The 23,225-nt window shown below is 45.3% G+C and overlaps 1 protein-coding gene across 2 annotated transcripts in view; it reads left to right on the forward strand.

Annotated features, from left to right (window-relative positions):
• The window catches only part of Hs3st1 (heparan sulfate-glucosamine 3-sulfotransferase 1), a 45,013-nt gene that overhangs the window by 14,603 nt on the left and 7,185 nt on the right, over positions 1 to 23,225 (forward strand). Inside the window, exon 2 of one of the 2 annotated variants that reach the window (XM_046423835.2) lies at positions 14,688 to 16,064. The exons of the other annotated variant lie outside the window; for it this stretch is intronic. Within the exon in view, the coding sequence (XP_046279791.1) occupies positions 14,796 to 15,731 (936 nt within the window). The 5' untranslated portion in view covers positions 14,688 to 14,795 and the 3' untranslated portion in view covers positions 15,732 to 16,064. Of the gene's footprint in view, positions 1 to 14,687; positions 16,065 to 23,225 lie in introns of those variants that run through there. 2 annotated transcript variants of the gene reach the window in all.

Here is a 23,225-nt window from a genome sequence, read left to right on the forward strand (position 1 = left end):
TCAATTTTAAAAGATGAAAAGGTTATTTGGGTTCACATTTTGTAGGTTTCAGTCCATGTTCAGTCGCTCTGTTATTTTTCTGCCTGTGGCAGGACATTACATCATGGTGACAGCACATGACAGAGCAAGCTATGACAATGGAAAGCCCGAACAGAGCGGAAGAGACTGGCATCCCACCATCCCCTGTGAAGGCCTATCCCCAGTGACTGTAATCTCCCATGAGGCCCCACAGGCTGGGGATCAAGCCTTTCACAGACAAGCCTTAGGGGACACTTAACCAAAGATAGAAGCAATTCATTTTCTGAGGAGTGTTGGACACTAATGAATCCGCTGGTGTAGTACCAATCTAGAATACAAAGCCAAACCTGAGGATCATACCAGCTTCTGGGGACACAAATGTAGTTGTCACAGCTGAACTGCAATGTGACTGGGGGACCAAGGTGATGGAGGTCAGTTGTATTCTGCAGACACCTATGAAAACTTGTTCTCATAGAATCAGTGTTAGGGTTGAAGAGTTGCAGGGCTTTGAGTTATGTGTTATATGTGTGGATGGCCTTAGAGGGTGGCAGGAGTCTTGAAGCCCTAGCTCGTTGGTGGTTAGTGCTCACACCCGCACCATGGATTATTATGGCAGGTTCCTCTGGGAACCTTTAGAATTGGGTGCTTCCTGAGTGAACCCTTACAATAGCCTGTCAGACCCGTGGACATCACAAAAGTAGTGTCTCGGAGCCGGTGGTAGGCAGGGCCCTTTTCTGCCTCCCTTATTCCCAGCCTCTTTGCTTTCCCTTCTTGTTCATGAAGAGGAGGTGGGAGAATACAGCTGTTAAGAGGTGATAATTCATTTCTGCACCATCATTTTGTGATTTATAACACAGAACAAACCATTTCTAAATGTAATCTTAAATATTGTTTTCTTATTTCATAACACATTTATAAGGCAAAACTGGTTTCTATGGGTGAGAGAGTCTGCTATAAACTCCTGAGCATTGCTAACTGCAGTCTGTCCCTGTTCCTCTCCCAACCCAACCCTAATGTCATCTCCATTATTTTTTTTCCTATACCCTCCATGGGCCTGAGCTAACTGGGGGAAGAGATGGCAGGGATGTTGACTTTGTCTCCAATTCACTCCTCTCTGATACACAGCATGCCTATTCAAGTCTTGAGTAAATTATAGCTGCCATAGCCTGGTGATTTGGGCACATATCCTGTCATCCTTCCCATTTTGCTACCCTGTTTACGTAGGAAGATGTTGAGTGCTGTATGTGGCAAGAACTAGGATGCTGGACATCTGGGACAGTTCTCAGGCCCCCTCCTGTACCAAAGAATTCTGTGTACTCCTGAATGTTGTGTATATGGAGTGAGAAGCTGGGAACTCAATCCCTGACCTCATGCATGCTAAGCGCATGCTCTGCCTCTGAGCTAAACCCCAACACTCACTCCCAAGCTGACATAACTCTTGTAAGCAGGCAAATTCCCTGGAGTAAACCTGTCTTCTCCAGCCCAGAAGGTCATTAAGTGACCCCCTTGGAGCCAGAAGAATGGAAATATTTTTCCACTACAAGCAAAGTTCCTTTGCCCCTGCCTCAGGCAGAAGAACTTTTTCCAATGGTATATTCTATTGTCACTGAGAAACTTTTTATACAATACTTGTCTTGTTTTGTTCAGACCACTATATCCTACTATGACAACATAAATTGGAATTTTATTTTTTCCTTTCGTGGTGCTAGGGATTGAACCCATGGGTTGCTTATAGACAGGAAATTTATTTCTCACAGTTCTGGAGGCTGGAAAGTCAGAAATCAGAGTGCCATCATAGAAGAGAGTTCTGGTGAGATGCTCTTATAAGTTGCAAACTGTCACATTCCCATCATATTCCACATGGTGGAAAGAGCTTGAACTAGCTTGGGGACCTTTTCATTTCACAACAATCACATCAACAAGGGCTAATCACTTCCTAGAAGCCCTCGCCTCCAAAACCATTACAATGGGAAGTATATTTCAACATATGAATTTTGGAGCTGCACAAACATTCAACTCCATCATTGTCCATTTTCTGCTGCTATAATAGAATACCTGAGGCTAGGTAATTTGCATAAAGAGAAATATATTTGATTTATGGTTTCTGTATCTGAAAGCATGGAAGCTGGCATCAGGTGTGGGCTGTCATGCTGCATTATTCCATGATAGAGGGTGGAAGGACAAGAGAGGTTCTCAAGCAAGAAATTGTAGCCTCGAGTCCCTTTATAATCCAACCATGTGTGTGGAGCCATCATGGTCTAAGCACCTCCCATTAGGCCCTGCCTACTAAGACTACTGCATCTGGAATTAAGTCTCCAGTTCATGCATTTTGGAGGACATAGTCAAACAAAAGCAGGTTCATAACCAGACAGTATTTTTCTCTTCATCTGATTCTGTCCCCATAATGACTGAACATTTTTATAGCTTGCCCCATCTCGCTATCTACCTCTCCATCAGGTCCTAGTTTCCGTTCTTATCCACTGAATGTGTGCTAAGTCGGATCTGATCACAATGAGCCGCGATTTGAGAGACCTTCCCCCAGGAGGGTCTTCTTTCCTACCAAAGGTGGTTTAACTGCCTTTATCAATGAGACCTTAGCAGCTTAGAAATGGAATGCATGTGGCTACCCTTTCCTGTGTAGTGTTTGATAAGTGACAAGCCTGGTGGAAGTGACAAGACTTTGTGGTTAACTTTTAGCAGTGACCATTTTGTTTGGAATTTAGGATAATTGTTAAGAAAAGCATTCTTTTTTTTAATTCCATTTTAAGGTGGATATGAAAAGATTTTTGAATTGGTGCCTCAGTTGTTTCCCTTTGTCAATGAGGGCCTGGAGTATTTCATGTCTTGCTCAAGGTCACATGGAACATGGGCAGATTCAGGCGTAAACCCCAGCTCCTCACCTCCAGCTCAGCACCCCAACCACTCTCGAGCATTGACCCCTCCAAGTCAAGAACTTTGTGGAGATGAATTTCACAATATTATCTGAGTTAGTGACATTGATTGCCTGGATAGAACCCTATTAGCCACCACAATCGGAGACAGAGTCTGATAGCGACAGTGACTGACATTTCTTGTGGTGTTTTCATTTGCTGGGCTCTTTCTTTAACCCTTCTTGCAGTGATATCTTGTTCGATGCTCTTGATGTCCCATGAATCTGGTACTGTTGCCAGGCCCATATGTCAGATGAGGAAATGAGGTGCATGCTGGGCTCTCTGGCTCACAAAGATAATCCTAGCAGCTCGAGAGGCTCAGACAGGAGGATTATAAGTTCAAATCAGCCTCAGCAACTTAGTGAGACCCTGTCTAAATAAAATATAAAAAGGACTGGGGATGTGGCTTAGTGGTTAACTGCCCCTTGATTCAATCCCTTGTACAATTAGAAAAAGAAGAAGAAGAGAAGAAAAAAAAAAAAAAAAAAAAACGAGGCACATGAGTCACATGGCACATGGCAGCCTCTTGGTCACGTAGAGGGAGCCCAAGCAGGATCAAGATTCAAATCCACATTTTAACCACCTGCATCCCATTCTGAGCTCCAATAATTTTTCCAGATGATTCCAGAATCTCTTCTCCCCCTTCCTTGTCTCAAATGCTTTATTAAGTGATAACAAATCATATTTTAAAAGCATAAATTATAAATCAATCATTTTGTGTCAACATTCAGAAGCAATGAATGACAAGGCCCGTGATGACTTGTGCCATTGCATGTGAGCTGGAGATATTGGAATTACAATAAATGATGACAAGAGATTGCAGAGAGGGTTGTGTCGAGGGCAAGATCTGGGTGGTATTGTAAGTTGGGGTAGATTACATGACATTTAAATATTTTAAGATGAACAAGATAATAAAACAGGTATGCCCTGTTTAAAGTAAATCATTGTGGATAAATTCAGCTTGAATGAGAGGCACACGAGGCAATAATTCATTTTGTGGAACCCAAAGCATCAGAATAAAGGGAATAGAACTTGAATAGCGTTTTACTTGTTTTTCAAGTAAGGGACAAATGGAAGTCACAGCAGTGGGGGGCGGAGGAGGAACTAGGCACATTGCTTTACTCAGTGCTATCACATTGACAGCAGCAGATTTATTTTAAAAAAGAAAAAAATATGGCCAACATAAATTCAAAACATGCTTCCTGGCCCCTCTTTCTTTGTTCCCATTCCAGTTTCCTGGAGCTCCATGCAGGCTGGCTGATACCACAGTCATCCGTCTCTCTGTGGCTCATTTTGTGGTGCCTGGCAATACAAATGGTCCCTGACTTATAATGGTTCAACTTTCAGTATTTCAACTTTAGGATGGTGTGAAAGAGAAAGGCATATTTTGAATTTTGAATTTTGAGCTTTTCCTAGGCTAGTGATACCTGGTACAATCCTGTCCTTCCATGCTCCACAGCAGCAGTGAGAGGTGGCTCCCAGTTACCCAAGGGGTGACCAGGGGAACAACGGATACTCCACTGTGCCATGCAGCTAGGCTGGGCTGTTCAGTGGGTCACATGTGCTCAATGAATTTTCGACTTAATGATATTTTCAGCTTATGGGGGACATAACCCCATGGTGTGTGAACAGGACATAACCCATTATGGGTCAAGGAGCATGTGCACTCAGTACCTACTTCAATATTTGTTTTTAAATGATTGTGATAAACCAAGCATGCATGTGCCAAAATATCCCGAGTAAAAGTTTTCAAAAATTTCCATTAACTGTCCCCAAGTCAGAACTTGTCTGTGCAGAAGTGGCATTGCTGGAATTTGTGCTCAGGACCCATTTCTCGTTCCTCTACTGTGTTTCTAAGTTCCTCAGGAGACACTGCAGCCTCTGAAGGTTCCTACTGCCTTGTGTCCACCATCCCCTGCCTTAACCTGAGTGCCCACAGCAAACCCTGGTATAGACCTCCTTGTACCCAGGCTGGCACATCACTGTTCCACTCTACTTGTGGGACTTTCCTTTATTTTACTTTTATGTGGTGCTAAGGATCGAACCCAGTGCCTCAAGCATGCTAGGCAAGCACTCTACCTCTGGGCCACAGCCCCAGTCCCCTACTTGTGGGACTTTCTGCAGAGTAAACTCCAGGTCTCCTTCAAGACCATGTCCACACACCACCTTTCCTGTGGCCTCCTACCAGGCGCTGCCTGCTCCTCTAGCTCCGTCTCTCCCCTTGGGCTCTGGTTGGCCTAGCTCCATCCGTGTCTACTCTGAAACCTAGGGCTTAGCTCCTTCCGGGTCTGTCTTCCAATTACGGGGCTCTCATTGAGGACAGTGAATGGACAACCTCTGTGTCTCCAGGAACTCGGGACAGCCTTCGAAACCATGTATATGCCTTGTAACAATGAGTGATCCCCCTATGTGTGATGAGGAGTAGCTTAGTCTTATGTCTTTGTTTTTTTATTTATTACATTAATAAAAACCAGGTCATGTTGCATAGATATCCCTAGTTGAATCTTGAAAAATCCAGAGATCAGACCACCCTGGCCTCTGGTCTCCAGCAAGTTCTGCCAGAGTTGGCAGCAGCTCCTTGCCATAGTCCCCACCTGCCAACTGGCTCCACACATGGATGTCACCTGCCTGAATCCAGGAGGCAGTTCTGTAGTTCTGTGTTTACACAGCTGAAGGGGACCCACACAAACTCCTTCCTCCCCTGCTGTTTATGTGCTGGTAATGTGTCAGTCGGCTGGGGCCACTGTCAGCCAACAGGACAGATTGGTTCAACAGCTGTCATTTATTCCTCTCACTCTGGGTGTTGGAAGCCCAAGATCAAGGTATTGGCATACTCAGTTCCTGCAGGTCCCCTTCTTGGTTTGCACATGGCCACCTTCTCCCTGTCTTCACCAGTAGGGAAAGAGAACTATGGTCCTGTCCTTTCCTTTCGAGGGCCCCACCTTCATGACCTTGTGTCAACCTAACCATCTCCCAAAGTTCTCCCCTTCAAATGCCCTCACACGGGGGGGTCAAGGTTTTAATGCATGAGGATTGGCAGGACCCAAGCCTTCAGTCTGTAATAGACTGAAGAAATGAAACAAATCCTCACTGTGCCTTTGACCATCCCAGAGAAAGAATTCACTTTGGTTTTGACATATCTGATTCTCATCTTCCCCGGGCCAGCTCACAGGAAGAGCAGATCCCCATGTGTCTGGAGTTCAATGGCGAGGGAAGAAGGAGACCTTGGTTTCCTTCAGCTCAGCCCCCACAGGCCCGACTTTGGGGTTCCTATTCTTTGCCAAACTCAGTTTCCTTTTCTGCAAAATCATAAGACAGAACAAGTTGAAGGCACGTGACCCTTTGGCCTCCCATGCCACTAGGATCTTTTTATGTCACTTTCTGGAGAAACACACGGGGTTTGTGGGTGCTCACCACCTGTGGAGTGATGAGTGACGCAGGGGGGCTTCCGCAGCCGAGATGGCACCTGGCAGAGGGTGCAGGGTGAACCCTACCTGGGCAATGCTGAAGCCACCCATTCCAGAGTGAGCCGAGGCAGCCCAGCCTCCCCTCTGCTCACAGGGCCCTGTTTCCACTCAGCTGCACTGAGTAATAGGAGAGGCCCTGTCCGCCCTCCTGTCACAGAGCTCTGCCACGCACTGCCTGTGCCAGTGTGTTTCTGCGTCTGATGAAGGATTTATTTAGGTCACTGCTGCCTTCTCTACCCAGCAATGCAGATGAAGCACTCTGAGAGAGCGAGCCTCCTCCTCCTCCGCCGGGGCCTGCCACTGCACACACCTGGCCGGCGGCATTCATTCGGGAGGCATTTATAAAGGACCTGCTTCGTGCCCTTCCACAAGCAGGGAGCCTGGATAATTTCCATTGTCGCTGTCCTTTCTTCCTTGAGCCTCTGTCTGGTTGAGTCACTGCAGTACTTTGGATCGTGAACAAATGCGTTTGACTAATTATCATCCCTGAATCCCATTTAGACCATGCAGCATTTTTCTTTTTAGAGACAAAAATAGCTACCATCATGTGAAGGCTTGCCACGGGCCAGGCAATATGGCAATATCTGAAGTACCCTGTATATACTGTTTATTTTAATCCTCACCATAAATATATAATACCAATGTGTTTGATCTCAGGCTTCTAGTTCCAGGGCTTTCTTGGGGATTTTAAATTATGGGACTGAGATTCAAGCCTGGGGTTTGGGGCTCTAAATCCTCTGCTAATTCCAGCAAACCCCACTGTAACCCAGTCCCCCCATGATACTACCTCTGTAATCAGCCAGGTCCCTCTGTGTGTTGTCTACCACAGTGGTTTTTAATCCTGGAATTAAAAAAAAAAAAAAAAAAAAAAACATCTCAATCACAGTAAGAAATCTAGAGAAGGCAGAGAACACCCTTCCACAAGCATCCACTTTCCAAGCCTATTCTAGGGGTTCCAGCTACCCTGTGAAGGTCTTAGGAATGCAGAGTCTCAAACCTCTGCCCAGCCCTTCCGGAATAAAATCTGCCTTTTTACATGGACCTCCAAGTTGCTCTGTGCCTCCTGCTGTTTGGAAAGATCTGTGCCAGGTTATTGCATCCTGCATGCAGAGCTGTGGTCACCTCCCTCTGCACCGTTCATCCCAACCCTGGGGCTCTAGTCTTCTCTAAAGTGAACTATAATGTTTGTGAGGTGACATCAGGTCACACTGTGGAGCATATTGTACTTACCATTTGCCATGGAGCATTCAGAGGCTCCCAGACAACGTTGAGATTAAATCTTTGCCTCCAAATCCCTGATTCTGGAAGGATACCATGCTACCTCCCTTGGGGGTCTCCAAGGCATCTCCATCCTTGCATGCTAGAAAGTTATGTTCATTATCCAGTTAACCTTTTGCAAATGTGGAACCCCCAGCATTACCCAGGACTCATGGGGGCATAGAATGCCTGGAAGTGTTGCATCCTAAGAGGCTCAATCTTTCTCAAGGGAAAAGTGGGGTCAATTACACTTCATTTTCCCCCAGGCATTAAATGTGGTCCAAGGAAATGGATTAACAGGTGTGGTGGGTCTTTGCTCTCCTACCCTGAACTCTTTGCACTCCACCCCACCACACAGTGATTACCATAAGTCCAAACCACAGTGAATGTCAACATCTGTTGACGAGTGTCATGTATAGGCAATTTCAAGAAAATAAATATTTATGCAGGTCTTGAAATATCAGTGTCCTTTCGCAGACTGACAGGCACACGCTCAACTCTTCCCTGTCTCTAAGTTTCCAAAATGACCTGCCAAGGATGAAAATTTGACACCATGGCAACAGGCTATTAAGTAATTGTACGAAAGATGAAAGTGAAGACATTTTTGACTCTTCAAGATGAACAAACAACCTTACACTTTTGATTGCCTGGAAGTTTAGTTGCATAAAAAATGACAGCTCTGTTGTTGAAGCTGTCTTTACTCAGGTTTCAGTACATTCCAGAAATTAAATCACTCGACACCATGGGATGCTTGGAGGAAGCAGCTTTTCACGGCAGTACTTTAGGTCCCCTAATTTCTGCTATCTTATGCTTACGTGTGAGCTCCATGTGGAATGCACTCCCCACTGCCCACAGGGATGCAGCCCCACTGAGGGGGGTGGGCAAGCATGGCAAGGCCTTTGGAGATGGCTCATGGAATCTGTTTTTGACCCTCCCTGATTCTGTGACCTTGAGGAGGTCATTCAACCTTAGTAGCATGCTTCCCTGTCTACCAGGGTTCCAGGCAGGCTATTGACGTTTGTTGAATGCCTACTATGTGCCAGGCCTAAGCTACCTACTGGGCATGAGTAGCCTTATTTAATCATGATGACACCCTGATGAAGTAGGCGTAAGTCCCTTCTATAGTGGGGCACACTGAGGTCCCCAGAGAAAGGACACTTACCTGATCTTTCTTGTTTTTCCCTACTCCTCACCATCTTTTCACCACTTTCAATAAAGTGAAAACAGCCACCTCTCCTTAGTGTGGCAAGTCTTAGAAGAGAGAATTTATATGCAAATGATCACCTTACCTCCAGGCACACAGAGATGCTCAGCAAGTGATCATTCCCTTTCCACCTCTTGTTAAATCCCATAAACTACTTGGGCTGAGTGTTTTGATCACTGTGTACCATAGACGGTTCTTCGCCCATGCCAGCCAAGTCACCTTCCTGTCAGGGTCTGAGAAGCTGGCCTGCAGACGGGGGATGCAGGTGTCTCTGTTCCTAATGCATTCAATTTACCTCTCATGAAATATTCTACATACTTCATTTGATCCATGAATCTTTTCCAGTGGTGGGACTAAGAGAATATATTATAGTTAATTACATTTGAAATCTAGGTCATGATGTGAATTATGTAATAAGGAGACTTAAGGAGAAAATTAAAATATTTTCGAAGGGTTATTTCATAGCTTTCCCTCCTTTTTAATTAAAATGTTTTCTAGACTCTCAGGTGATTGAGTCCAATCACCAGTAGAAGTGGGGAGTCCTCCTTTCAACATCTGGTTTCCACTTGACTCTCTAGGGAGGGAAGACTTGCTAATACTTGATGAAGTAGTTTGCATAAACTGTCAAGTTTCTCTTTCTGCTAAATTAAAACCCTTCCCTAGTAACTTCTAGTCATTGGCTGAAGTGTCCACGGCATTGGAAGACTTCATGCAGCAAGTAGGGCCTCTGGCATGTACTAAGTACTAGAAATCACACCAGACCCTGGGCCACGCAGCAAAGGCAGACGAAACACCAACAGAGTGACAGTGTGCGGTGCTAAGTGCAGGCAGTCCCTAAGCAATGTGTATATGAGGCCTAGAATATGGGATGATGTGACAGGAAGTGATTAAAAGAGAGAGGTGGGCTCATGCTGTAAGGAAAGCTGGTGTTTGAAATAAAATTCAAATGACAAGAAAGAGCCAGCCTCAGAAAGCCAAGGGAGCAGAAAATTCCATGGCCACAGTTGGTGGGCTCATAGGGACAGAAAGGTACGCTGGGCTGGAGCTTGGCTGTAGGACCACAGTGAGGCCTGTGGGGCAGTCCAGTCCGATTTTAGCAGTCTCCAACCTAGGAAAGAAATTGGAACGAATTCCAAGGACAAGGGAAGCCTCCATCTGGAAACTGCTGTATACTGCCCACTGTGGTCCTCTGCCTGGTGTGTGGTCAATATCTTCACAGTCAAGATCTTCTTGTGCTGCTCATGGAGAGGACTTGGGTCTTTTGAAGTCTTGAAACTCAGGGACTGGCTTGTCACTGCAACACTCAGAAAACAACCTCCCTGATAAGGGAAGTAAACAGAGAGGTGGCCAGACCTCCCTTTGGGACTTATTGTCCCTCTGCAAAAGGAAGGAGGGTTCCCTTTGCCCATGCTAGCCAGGCTGGCTCTTCAAAGAAACCCTGCCCTTCAGCCAAGAATTGGTGCCAGGTGCGGATTTTCAAGAGGACTGAAGAAAAACCAAGAGGCCCAGTGACCAGAAAGCAGATGCCCTGATTCTTGGTGGAGAATCAAACCCAGGGGTGACTAACCCCAGGCCTTGCCAAGGAGCAAGGCCCCACTGTGCCTTCTCATGCTGAGTTTGATCCCTAGTTCTGCCTCTTGCTTCCTCCATAGACCACTTCATTCCTCTGAGCCTTGGTTTTGACCCTAAGATTGTTTCCTTGAGGGATCATGGTGAGGTGAGCAGGAAGATAGTGGTGTGCTGAGCTGCCAGCCCAGGGCCAGCCTAATGCAAATGCCTCAGATGGGAGATGTGGTCCTTGCTGTTGCCAAGGGACTGGGCCCCTACTCCAGGTGCTGGGGAGCACTCTGTCTCCAAGCCCTTAGCAGCTATGGCCTCCCAAATTTCAGGAAGTGGCTGGTGTTCAGTATTACCTGGCTCATTCCTTGTGGGGGAATAGTACATGTATCTCTGCTCTTTGCAAGTGCACACTCACTTTCTTGGTCCTTATTCTGCTCAAGAGCTCCTCCTCTGTGAGAGGGGAGAGCATGTCACTATGATGCGAGAGCTTTCAGATGAAGAGCACAGCTGTGCCCATTGCCCTCTGTGCCCTGCACCTCAGTTGCTGCATGTCACGTGGACCTGGGGTGAGCAGTGAGGGGAAAGGTACACACACTTGGTGTTCAAGGCTTAGTACCAAAGGATGCATAACAGCTTCTTCATTGTTTATAGAGCTTATATGTCAGAGCAATGGCATTTGGATATATTGGGTTACCAAAAATACATTAGTTGGTTTTTGATGTGGCTCTTTGAAAATTTAAAAGTGCAGATGTAGCTCACACTATATTTTTGTTGGACAGCCCTGGTACATTTTATCTTATTTCAATCTTAGATAGAGTAATAATTGGAGGGTGGTGGAAATGTTATCATTTAAAAGATGAAGAAACTGTGAGAGGCTAAGTTGCTTTCACTAAAATCAAAACTAGAGCCAGGACTCTGACTCCACAGCCTGTGTGCTTCTCTCAGACCCCTCTACTGAAAAGAACAAATGGATGTGTTCAACACCTGATGCATATACCCAGTGTGTTGGTGGCTGATGCATTGTCACTGCTGGGTACGTTGTTGGGCTTTTCTTCCTTGGGACCCCCAAAACGCTGTCATCATTTTACCTTAAGACCATTTTCTTGGGAGACAGTAGCCTCCAAACTATAGGATTAGAGTTCAGGACCCAAAAGTTCTAGGCCCAGAGAGTTTCCATGTCTGTGGGCAAGTCACCTCAGGGCCTCCTCAACAACGAAATGAAAAGCAAGGACTAAGGACTGTTTTCTGCTTTGAGGTTTGAAATCCCATGTCAAGGTCAAAGTGGCCCAGATAAGGGCTGATCTGCTCACCTGAACTTGAAGATCTTTCCTTGCCTGAGAATGTCATGAAAAGGCCCGGAAATTCTGTGTGTGTCACTAGGAAGTCCAACTATCAAACCACGACAAGAAATTAACTGCCAGTGGCTAATGTTTATGCATATTTACTACATTACATATGTTAATATGTTATATGTGTTAATGAATATATGTTATATTTAGATGTGCATATACATATAGTTTTATACACACATCAAAGACTTACTAAACATGTATCTATAGCTGTGTCGAGAGCCCTGTATATGTGTGTGTACATGTTTACATCTATTTCATGTACATATATAAGACATTAGCTGAATTTTTTCCCACACACCTCAAATATTTTTGGAATGAAAAACAACTAGACATAAGTAAATTCATTTTTGGAAAGTGTTAAAGCAGAAACCAGGAGATTTTAAACTACTAACTGCACAGTTTTTTTTGTTTTGTTTTGTTTTAATAAAGGACAAACTATATTTAGTTTCTTCTCTGCTGTCTGCTGGCAATTCCCCTTTAGGGAGAAATCCCAGATGCACACTCTGCTGACCAGAATGCCTGGTGTTAGCGTGGAAAGAGCACCGATATAAAGAGTCAGATAATATAAATTTCAGCTCTGACCACTGCCTCTATCACATAGGTGTTGAATAATTTGCATCCCATTGCTTCCTGAGTCTGGATGCAGAACTAAGAGAGGGGCCAGAGGGCCCACTGCACAGAGGCTGCTCTCTAGCGCATAGGAGCTACTTCCTCCCTCACGTCACCCTCTCCCACCAATTGCCAGTGCGTGCGCACACACATACACACACACACACATGCCCACACACACAGGCATACGTACATACCCCCAAACATGAAAAAAGCAAACACAACTGGTCCGTTTGGTTGACCCACATGAGCACTGAGAAGGAAGTGAAATTTGAAACAGTCTGAGACTTTGAGCTGAGTAAAGCAAAGGACCTGTTGCATGCAGCTCATCCCAGTAGCTGAACCAAACTAGAAACACCTGCTGCTTTGTCTCCCTAGAGACTGTTTCTCCTAAAGAGTTTTGTGGCTGATGGTCCCTTCTCCCATGTTCTGTGTGTGGTTCTCTGTGTCCAACATTAGTTGCTCACTTTCAATGTTTTCCAAAGCCTATAACCCTGTACCTGAGGCAGATACATCAACTGGCTTGATCATCCAAACGGAAGCCCTGGATTTGTTCTTTGTTTATACAGTCTAATAATGTTTTAAACCAATGAAGTGAGTTTTAAACCTGAGGGATCCTCTTGGTGCAGAAGAGTTTTACTGGCTTTCTAAACCCTACAGCCCCCTTGCTGGGCCTGCCTCCAACTCTTCCCTTAACATGTTTAAACAGGAATAACTTATATGAAAGCTTCCAATCTCCCTTTGGAGAGAGTGTCACACACAGGTTGTTGTATAGAAAGCATCAACCCTGACTTGTCCACATTTGGGAACCCTTAGCTTCTAGCCCCACAATCTCTGTGAACTTAAGGGACTTTATTATCTGAATGTGATAAATCCCAGACATAGGAGACATTTGGTAGAGGAGAGGCAGTTGGTGGAAAGAGAACCCTGCATTAGAGTTTTGAATTTAGGCTCTGAATTTTGAAAAACATGAAATATTTGTGTCCTTAGGCCTTGTATCTACACAGTGATGGTGACAGTTATCCTGGTTTCCTATCTTACTCTGGAGTGTTGTGATGACAATCATCTGAGACAACCGTGAGCCACTTTATGTATTGTAAAGGCTGGTACACAAGAAGGCCGTTTGCTCTTTCTGGTAGCCTCACCTTTTTAATCCCTCTGGGCCTACTTCAAACATTTCCTTTTCTCTGCAGACTTTCCCAGTTGTTTCAGGCAAATGAAAGAACAGGTGTCCTCACAGAACCCCACTGAACTCCCATCATAACATACAGCACCCTGCTGCCTGGAGTCAGGTTGCACCTGTTATCATTTGACAGATTCATCCGCAAAGCAAACCAGCCCAGACTCCGTGATTCAAAACCACAATCACATATTCTCTCTCAGGAGCCAGGACAGTTGTGCTGTACACAGTGGACTTGCGGGGCCACTCTGCTGCATGAATCTCTCACCTTCCCCTGAGATCAGCAGTTGGCCAGATCACTTTCTTCTCATGGCGACGGCACAAATGCGGGAGTGCACAGCTCTTGAGGAAGGGTTTGGTCTGGATGTTGTCATGTCTGTTCACATGGTACCATGGTCCGAGCCAGAATCACGTTGCTGAGAAGCACCATGCTCCACAAAGAGGCCATGGCAAGGACGGGGTGCTGGGGGAAGAGCTGGGACTCAGTCTTGGACATGGGTTCATCTGCCCTATTAAATTAGGAGCCCCTAACTGGGGAGGTGGGATGCAGAAACAAAGACTGCTTCTGCACCATCTGCCCCTGTGCCAGGAGGGGCTGCCAGGTGCTAGATATTTCACTGACGTTTGCTGAAGTCCAAAGGATTTTTCCAACTCTTTTCTTTATAGCAGAGGTTGGCAAATTATGGCTGGTGGGGGCAAGTCTGGTCCTGTTTGGGTGGGGCTAGCAAGCCAAACATGTAAGTGCTTGCAAAAAGAAAACAAATAAAAGAGAATAATAGTAATATGAATAAGATTTAATATTGGAATTTCAGCATCCATAGAGAAAGTTTGGTTGGAGTCCATCCACACCCATTCCTTTGTCTATTCTTTTGTTGCTTTAGATGGGTAACAGCACAGTTGGAACTGGAGTTGCCTTAGAGACCATATGTCCCCCAGAGCCGAAAATATTTACTCTCTAGGCTTTTGCTGAGAATGTCTGCCAACCCCTGCTTTACAGGATACAGAAAGAAAGAGAGTCCTGGGGAGGTGGATATAGCACCCAGGTCTACAGTTGTCACCTGGATTATTCCTGTGTTTATTGGGGGTTAATATTTTCCCTTTCCTCTTTAGTAATTGGCAGCCTGGGACACTCATGCACCACTGACTAGGAGGCATTCCCTGCTGAGAGCTTCATGACCCAGCGGTGCGGGGCCCAGTGAAGCCACCGTGGTGTCCAGCATGGCCGCGCTACTACTGGGCGCGGTGCTGCTGGTGACACAGCCCCAGCTGGTGCCTTCCCGCCCTGCGGCCTCCGGGATGGAGCCCAATCAGCAGGAGCTCCTGCGGAAAGCAGGCACCCTCCGGGATGACATGCAAGACAGCGGGGCCACCAACGGCTCTGCTCAGCAGCTGCCGCAGACCATCATCATCGGAGTGCGCAAGGGCGGCACCCGCGCACTGCTGGAGATGCTCAGCCTGCACCCGGACGTGGCAGCCGCAGAAAACGAGGTGCACTTCTTCGACTGGGAGGAGCATTACAGCCACGGCCTGGGCTGGTACCTCAGCCAGATGCCCTTCTCCTTCCCATACCAGCTCACGGTGGAAAAGACCCCCGCCTACTTCACGTCGCCCAAAGTGCCTGAGAGAGTCCACAGCATGAACCCCTCCATCCGGCTGCTGCTCATCCTGCGAGACCCGTCGGAGCGCGTGCTGTCAGACTACACCCAAGTGTTCTACAACCACATGCAGAAGCGCAAGCCCTACCCATCGATCGAGGAGTTCCTGCTGCGGGATGGCCGGCTCAACGTGGACTACAAGGCGCTCAACCGCAGCCTGTACCACCTGCACATGCAGAACTGGCTGCGCTTCTTCCCGCTGCGCCACATCCACATCGTGGACGGCGACCGCCTCATCAGGAACCCCTTCCCCGAGATCCAGAAGGTTGAGAGGTTCCTGAAGCTGTCGCCCCAGATCAACGCCTCGAACTTCTACTTTAACAAAACCAAGGGCTTTTACTGTTTGAGGGACAGTGGCCGGGACCGCTGCTTACATGAGTCCAAAGGCCGGGCTCACCCCCAGGTCGACCCCAAACTACTCAACAAACTGCACGAATATTTCCACGAGCCAAACAAGAAATTCTTCGAGCTGGTGGGCAGGACATTTGACTGGCACTGATTTGCAGTAAGCTAGGCTCAGAGCCTTTCCAGTTGTAACTTCTGGTTGTACATCTAGAGGGAAAAAGAATTTTAAAAGGGCATTTAAGCTATAATTTATTTGTAAAAATCCATAAATTACTTCTGTACAGTATTAGATTCACAATTGCCATATATACTAGTTATATTTTTCTACTTGTTAAATGGAGGGCATTTTGTATTGTTTTTCATGGTTGTTAACATTGTGTAATATGTCTCTATATGAAGGAACTAAACTATTTCACTGAAAAAAAAATAGATTTTTCTGGAAATGATGTCTTTTCTTGAATATAATTAACTTGCCCCCAACTCAGAACAGTTATCTGTGTTGCATTCATTGCAGAATCTATATTCTTCTGTTACTTGGGGAAAAAAAAATGTCTTCATGGCGATTATGGTCCTCTCTCCTCCTCTCCTTTCTGTTTGGTTCTTTTAATTTTTAATGTTTCATTGTGGTCATCAGCTTTATTTTTTTTTCCTACTTGCATTGTAAGATGTATCTTCACTGAGATTCCCTATTGTTTTTGGAGTTGGCACTTTCACCCACTCCCAATATCAGCCTGAATGTGAATTTTAACCCTATGTACAGTCAAAGTGGATAAGGTGATATTAAGGATGGAGAAGCAGGGAATAACTGGCAAGAAGATCCCTATCATCCAGCTTTGCCTCAAAGGGTGTTTGCACATATTTCTGATTTCATCATTGGGCAAAACCTACAATAAACAGGATTAATCCTTGGCTTTCAAAATGGTCTTGGGGCTGTGTACTTGGCCCCGGGTGACAACTGACCTCCAGAAAGCTACTTGGAATAGAAAACAAAATTGTCAAATCTGTGTCTGTCTCCATTCTGTAGATTCTGTGAAAATCTGACTAAAGGTCTAGCCTTTGCCTTAGTCTGGGCATTTATCTATTTCCTAAAATATCAATTTGCAGTTATGAACATGTATCCCACACTCACTGAGACCTAAATATGGGTATGTTCTAAAATCACCTCCAGATATGGAGTTCTGGATGTGAAAGAAATTTTAAACCACCAAGGGTTGAAGTTGAGAAGTGAAAGAGTACATTTTGGGGGACAGACATGAGGAAGCCCCTGCACCTGCTTCCAGAGTGAGTTTCACTTCTGTCCCCTGAATAGGCGTGCTGCTGGGGTGGGGAGCCTGCTCAGACCCTTAGATTCTCATGCCCTCCTCAATCAGCCAGATTTTTACAATTAAATAGGTTGAATAATTTTTTCTTATGAATTTGGAAACATATTCATTAGATGAAGAGAGAAAAGACAAGCAAAATAAATCCCTTTCTGGGACATGGTTTATTCTTAAGGAAAAGAAGAAAAATAGGCATTATTAATCAATAACTATACCCAAAACTCACAGAATCTTCCCAAAGTACCTTCAAGATGAGGGAATTATTATGGCAAGTTCAAAAAGGAGGGAATAGTCTCAAGAACATGAGGAATGTGGCCGGGTCACATTGATTATAAGCCAGGGCTTGGAGTTCAGTTACAGCTAAAGTATAGGTTGTTTATTTATGTATGCATTTATTAATACCTACTGTTTATAAGCTCAAGAGGAAAAGCTCAGATTCAGAGATGGTTAGCTCTTCCTGACTTGACCTGACATTTTTTTTTCTGGTGCCAAAAGCCTTCCGCCCTGAGAGGTGTGCCCCTGCTAGAGGAAGGGCAAGAAGGAGCCTGCATTTTTCTCAGCAGCCTTATCGGGGAAGTGAGTCATCCTGGTTGTGTTTCAGCAGCTCCTGCCTGACCTGACCTTAGCATGGCCCATGCTCCACCCCAGGCCGTGCACAGGCTGCAGAAAGAGAGCCTTCCTCTTCAGAACCCATTAAGGCTGCTATTAACATACCATCTCCCCGGAGGGAGTAATAGGAATATTTGTAGCCGACTTCCCATGGACTTGTATGAGGCAATATCCCGAGTACTTTCCTCTGTAACACATTGATGGATTTTGCTTTGATCACATTCATTTAAGAACTAAAGAAATGAGTGGGCCAAAAAAGGTGTAATCAAGCTCCCAAGGCTATCCAGGATAGTAGTGACTGGGAGAAAACTCTCCCATGAGAATCTCTGATTCTGAAGAGGATGGTCTTTGCACACCACCCACAGATACCCATTTCCTCGGAAGGATGGTGTGATTGAAGCCTGGACTGTCACAGCCAGGAATAGAAGAAGACAGAACCAGAACTAGGGACATGAACAAGCTGCTAGACCTGGCGTAGTGGAAAGTAGGAGTGACCCAGTGTAAAGTGGTGAAACTTCTGGCCTGGACATAGAGTCTTAACTAAGAGAATGTTCATGCATGTCTATCATGAGCAAGGGGTCGAGGTTCCCAGTAGCAGCTCTATCCACTTTTGATTCAACCTGCTAATCTTGGGGAAGGAACAGGAATAAGAAACCCAAACTTCAGACCCCAGGTGTTTCGATCTCATATGAGCACTGTCACATTCAGAGGATACCACAGTAGATCCAGGCCTATTCTGGTAGGTCCAAAATGCAAAGTCTCAGAAGCCAAATGACATTTGTTTCCTCCTGAGCCTGCCTAATATCAATTCTGACAACAGAGCCAGTTGCCAACTGGAGGGAGTGAGGTTCCTGCCTCTACCAAAGCCCATGGGCAGTCTGGAGGCTTTCATGAAAGCTCCTTCCAGAGACCAGCTGAACAAAGGCTCAGCTAGGGATTGGAAAGATATATGGCACTTGTGCTCCTGGCTCAGGACAGTGCTTGCCCCATCCTTCCTCCTGGAATCAGAGAGTGCTGCAATTCTGTTAGCACCGCTCTCAGGCTGCAAATTGGCTAGTTTGGGGAAAAGAGATGTGGCATTGCACACAGCTGCCTCCCCTATCCTGTAGACTGTTGTCCGCTGAAAGGAGGTGAGGGCAGCACAGGCCTGTTGCCTCTGGGGTGGGGTCAGAGGTCACCACCACTCGTTGAAATTGTATTTTTCTTTTGAGCCCCTAATACGAACCAAGCTTGGATATAAAAAAGAAGCATAACAGAATTAATTGTCACTAACTATTTTGGGTTTTATTAAGACGAAAAGGAAGCCAGGAGGGCAAGAAAAATGTCACTGAGCTGTGTACAGACAGGGCAGTGCAATGCGCACATGATAATTCAGCCACATCCCTGGAAGGAATCAACGAGCCCCATTAAAACAGGGGAGTAAGCAGAGCAATAAGAAATGGTCCTGCCTGCAAATCATGTTTCTAGAAGGAAAGGAATATTGCCTGCTCCAAGGAAGGACGGGTCCAGTGATAGAACATGTGGGTGTGGAGGATCACAGAGGTGAGACATGGCAGGTACTGCTCCACCAGTGCTTCTCAGAAATAGTAAGAAATGAAGAATGTCCCCAAAGGGCACATGGTAGAGCTATGACCTATAGTTACTCATGGGCTTCGGAGCCCCTGCCCTTTTATAGGAAGGCTTTGGGGAGGAATGTCTGTGGAGTCAGAAAGATGGAAAGCAATATTGTCATCTGAACTGGATACGGGGATAAGGACAGCTTGAGGAATCAACAGTGGGGAGAGGGAAGGGTGGGAGGGTGCAGGGAGAGGCTTGTCCAGTGGGCATGCCAAGTGGGAATAGGTTATATCCTCTGAGCAGCCACTACCTATCAGGCACTTGTGGCCTCAACAGCTGCTTTCCAAAGGCTGAGGTGTTGGAAGATTACTTATCATGCACCCGTGTATCTTTGGCTCCTGTGCAGGTGTGTTGCATAAAAATAACTATCATTTATTACACACCTGCTATGTACTTGGTATTTTAAATGTGTTGCTCCTAACTCCCATAACACCTCTGATGAGTAGGATATGGTGCACTAATTTTACAGAGGAGAAAAGTCAAATTCAGACATGGAAGTGTTATGGCGAGATTGCAATAAATCACTAAGTCGATCTTAGAGCAGGAGATGGAAACTTATTCACCAGCTGGTGGTCCGGATCCACCAACTGACAGGCCAAGTCTACACCCTTTGACCCCCTCCTGGGGTCTGAGTATACCTTTTGTAGTCCCAAACCATATTAATCATAAGTGGCTGTTGCTATGATTCAAAACCATAAACAAATATCATGAGATCTAAAATCATAAGCAGAAGAGCGAGTGGGTCAAAACATCCTTAGTTGAGCACAAGTTAAAGAATGGTTACCAACATCTAGACAAACCAATCTCTGAGAAAAATGAGAACCAAAGAGAGAACTATTTTACATTGTATAAGAATTGCCATTTTGTGTTGCCAAACATGCTAAGCTAAGCGACTGTTGATAGGTAGAGAGGCAGGGCTTTCCCAGGGAAGAAGCAGTTTTACGTGATGTGGGGTCTCAGGGTTAGATGGACTCTGTTTGGTAATGACCAAATCTAGGCCCATGTAGCCTGGCCCATAACAGAAGGGTTTGCAGGTGATGACAGGGTCCTTTCTTGTTACCTCTGGAATCTTCTCCAGGGTCCTGGGTCTGTCCGCAGGGCAGGGTTGTCAAGGGAACTATGGGAATCTGGGATGTGAGACGGACAGATGGGGGTGCCAAGGTTCCCTTTGAGCAAATAGTGGCGGTGATTCAATGCCACAGGGAGGTGATAGAACATGTTCCGCTAGCAGAAGTTCACTTAGGAGACCTGAGTTTGAGCCAAAGACCAGAGTAGGCTCCCCAGTGAGCCACAGGAGACAGGAGTCAGACTTAAGATGTCATTCAGTTGAGTTGCTTGACTGAGTAGTTTAATAAACGAAGTAGCCTGGGCTCCTCAGATATCAAGGTCTTTGCTCCATTTCCCCCAATTCCTAGTTTGACAAAGGAAGAGAAAAGTAATCAGAGCCACAAAGCCAGGTCTTGGTCCTGTGGCCTTAAGCTAATTCTCAGAGCCTTAATTTCCATTTTTGTTAAAATGGGTTGATATTTCATTCTATTTGGGGAAAAATTCAATGAGAAAAAGATCTGATAAACCACACCCTTGCCACATATATGATGTGGCTGAGTGGTTAAGAGAATTTAGGGACTTTGGGAGACAGATCAAAACTAATTTTGAAGCTGGGTGTGGTGGTGCACGCCTATAATCCTGGTGGCTTTGGAGGCTGAGGCAGGAGAAAGGCGAATTCAAAGCTAGTCTCAGCAAAAGCGAGGAAGGGGAAGCAAGTCTGTGAGATCCTGTCTCTAAATAAAATATAAAATAAGGCTGGGGATGTAGCTCAGTGAACGAGTGCCCTGAGTTCAACCCCTGGTACCCACCCCCCCAAAAAAAAGCTGGTTATGAACAAGTCAGAAGAGATCCCTTTTGCTTTTGTGCCCTCCCTCACACTTCACTCTATGACTATAGCTGATCCTGCCCCATTCAGATCCGACTTGCAGGGTAGTGCTCCTACCCTATGTGTAACAGATTTGGCTACTAATGGCTCATCCCAAGCTATTTTTGTAAGGATGTCCTTTAGTAGGAGCAGCCTTACCAGGAGATATCTGGAAAATGATGCCCCCTCTTCTGGGGGTGGTTTGAGAGTAGGGTCTAACTGGGAGTGTGGGGAGTGTGGTTGGTGCGTGAACAGTCTAATCTTCTTGCTTCTGCACAGAAAAACCTGTGCTGAGGATTACAACCATTTCAATTCAATGAGACAGCATAAAATAAGGCTGTTTTATTGGCTGGCATATAGAAATGTTAAATATAATAGTAGAGGAAATTGTTAACCAATAAGCTGACTATTGAAATAGTATCAATGCATCAATGTCGAATATAGACTTCAACTTCATGAAATATTTCTGATCCCACAAAAACAGATGCCTTGCTCCATCTTGTAATATAGGGTATGGCATCTCTCTCTGCTGGCTATGTACTCACCTGGAACTAGCACATGGACTTGTCTTCCTTGGATCGCTACCTCCTGGCACCTCGCATAGTGTCTGGCCAGATGGAAAGTAGCTTCAAGAGTTAGTAGAAAGAACTTATTTGTGGATTGAATGATAACTCTAGTCTAGCTGTCAATCTAATGTGAAAATCCTGTCCACCCCCTCCCAGTCTCAGGACCTTGCCTCTTCCTGGGAATACTTTTTCTGACCCAGGTACTTGTAGGTGCTTTACAACATGCTCTCTTATTCAGTACTCACAAAACTCCTGGGGAAATAATCCATCCAAATTCCATATGGTTGCTTATCATACTGCTAGCAAATAGTGCAATACTTGGCATAGAGTTACAAATATTTATTAACTAAGTAAATCATCCAAATGACCAATTTCTTTCCGCCATGCCATACTTTGCAGTCTCCTCTTAAATATATAGCTAATGGATAGTTCAGTGTTTTCTAAGACAACCCATTTATCACCAAAGTGGGCTACTGAAATTCAGACTTCCTGTACCGAAGCCTACATCCCCCTCACTTCCTTCCATGGATCTCAGCTCTACAACCAGTTGTCATGAGAAATATATCTTTTATCACTTTCTCATGTTAGTTTCTCACTGACCTTGGATTAGGAAGACCTGGATTTAGAAGTTTAGCTTGTTGTGGTTTGGATGTGAAGTGTCCCCCATAAGCTCTGGGTGAGAAAATGCAAGAAGGTTTAGAGGAGAAATGATTGAATTATGAGTCTTTGCACAGTCCTTGAAATAATCCCACTGACTGGATTAACTGAGTAGTAACTGAAGGTGGGTAGGGTGAGGCTGGAGAAAGTGGGAGCTGGGATCCTGGATTTGGGGTGTATATTTTAATGTCTGGAGAGTGGAGTCTCTCTGCTTCTGATCATCATGCAAGCTATCTCCCGCCACCACATTTTTCTGCTACGTTGTTCTGCCTCACCTCCAGCCGCAAGGAATGGGGCCAGCTATCTATAGACTGTGACCTCTGAAACTGAGCCCCTGAATAAACTTTTCCTCCTCTACAATTGACCTAGTTGGGTGTTTTAGTCACAGCAGTGGAAAAGCTGACTGGAATGGAGTTCAACCTTTTTCATGGCCACATGAACTTGGACAGTTTATGAACTTCTCTGAACTTTTAGTACCTTTCTGGAAAACTGGAGTAATAACTCCTTTCATTCAAAAATCCTTTGAGTCCAAATATGGATCATGGACAAGGTTCAAGTATAAGAGATCATCATTTTATAAACTCTCTTCTGCTGTGCTGTAACTTTCTGTGGTTCCTGGTAAGCTCTTCTTCATGTGTCATTTTTTACAGAGGGTAAAGGGAGTAAAGAGCTGAATACTGACTAGGAGGCAGATGAGTGAGGTGGATACCACCAGCTCATGCAATCTCACATTCACCACTGAGACAATTACTACCTTAGCCTTCTTGTATGGATGAGAAAACCAAAGCACAAACCTATGTCCAGTGTCAGCTAGTGAATGACAGAGCTAGAAATGTTCCCCGAGTAGTCTCTTGGTAGCTAGCATACTTAACCTCCAGGCTGCCCTGCCTTTCAGTGAAGAAGAGAAACTATTTTTCAACATATCTATCCATGGAAAGAGTAAGAACACAAAGAGGTAAAGATGGAAA

The sequence above is a fragment of the Marmota monax genome, unplaced genomic scaffold (genome assembly GCF_021218885.2).
Source record: "Marmota monax isolate L192 unplaced genomic scaffold, Marmota_monax_Labrador192_F-V1.1 WCK01_AAM20220418_F8-fsc00009, whole genome shotgun sequence".
NCBI lineage: Eukaryota > Metazoa > Chordata > Mammalia > Rodentia > Sciuridae > Marmota > Marmota monax.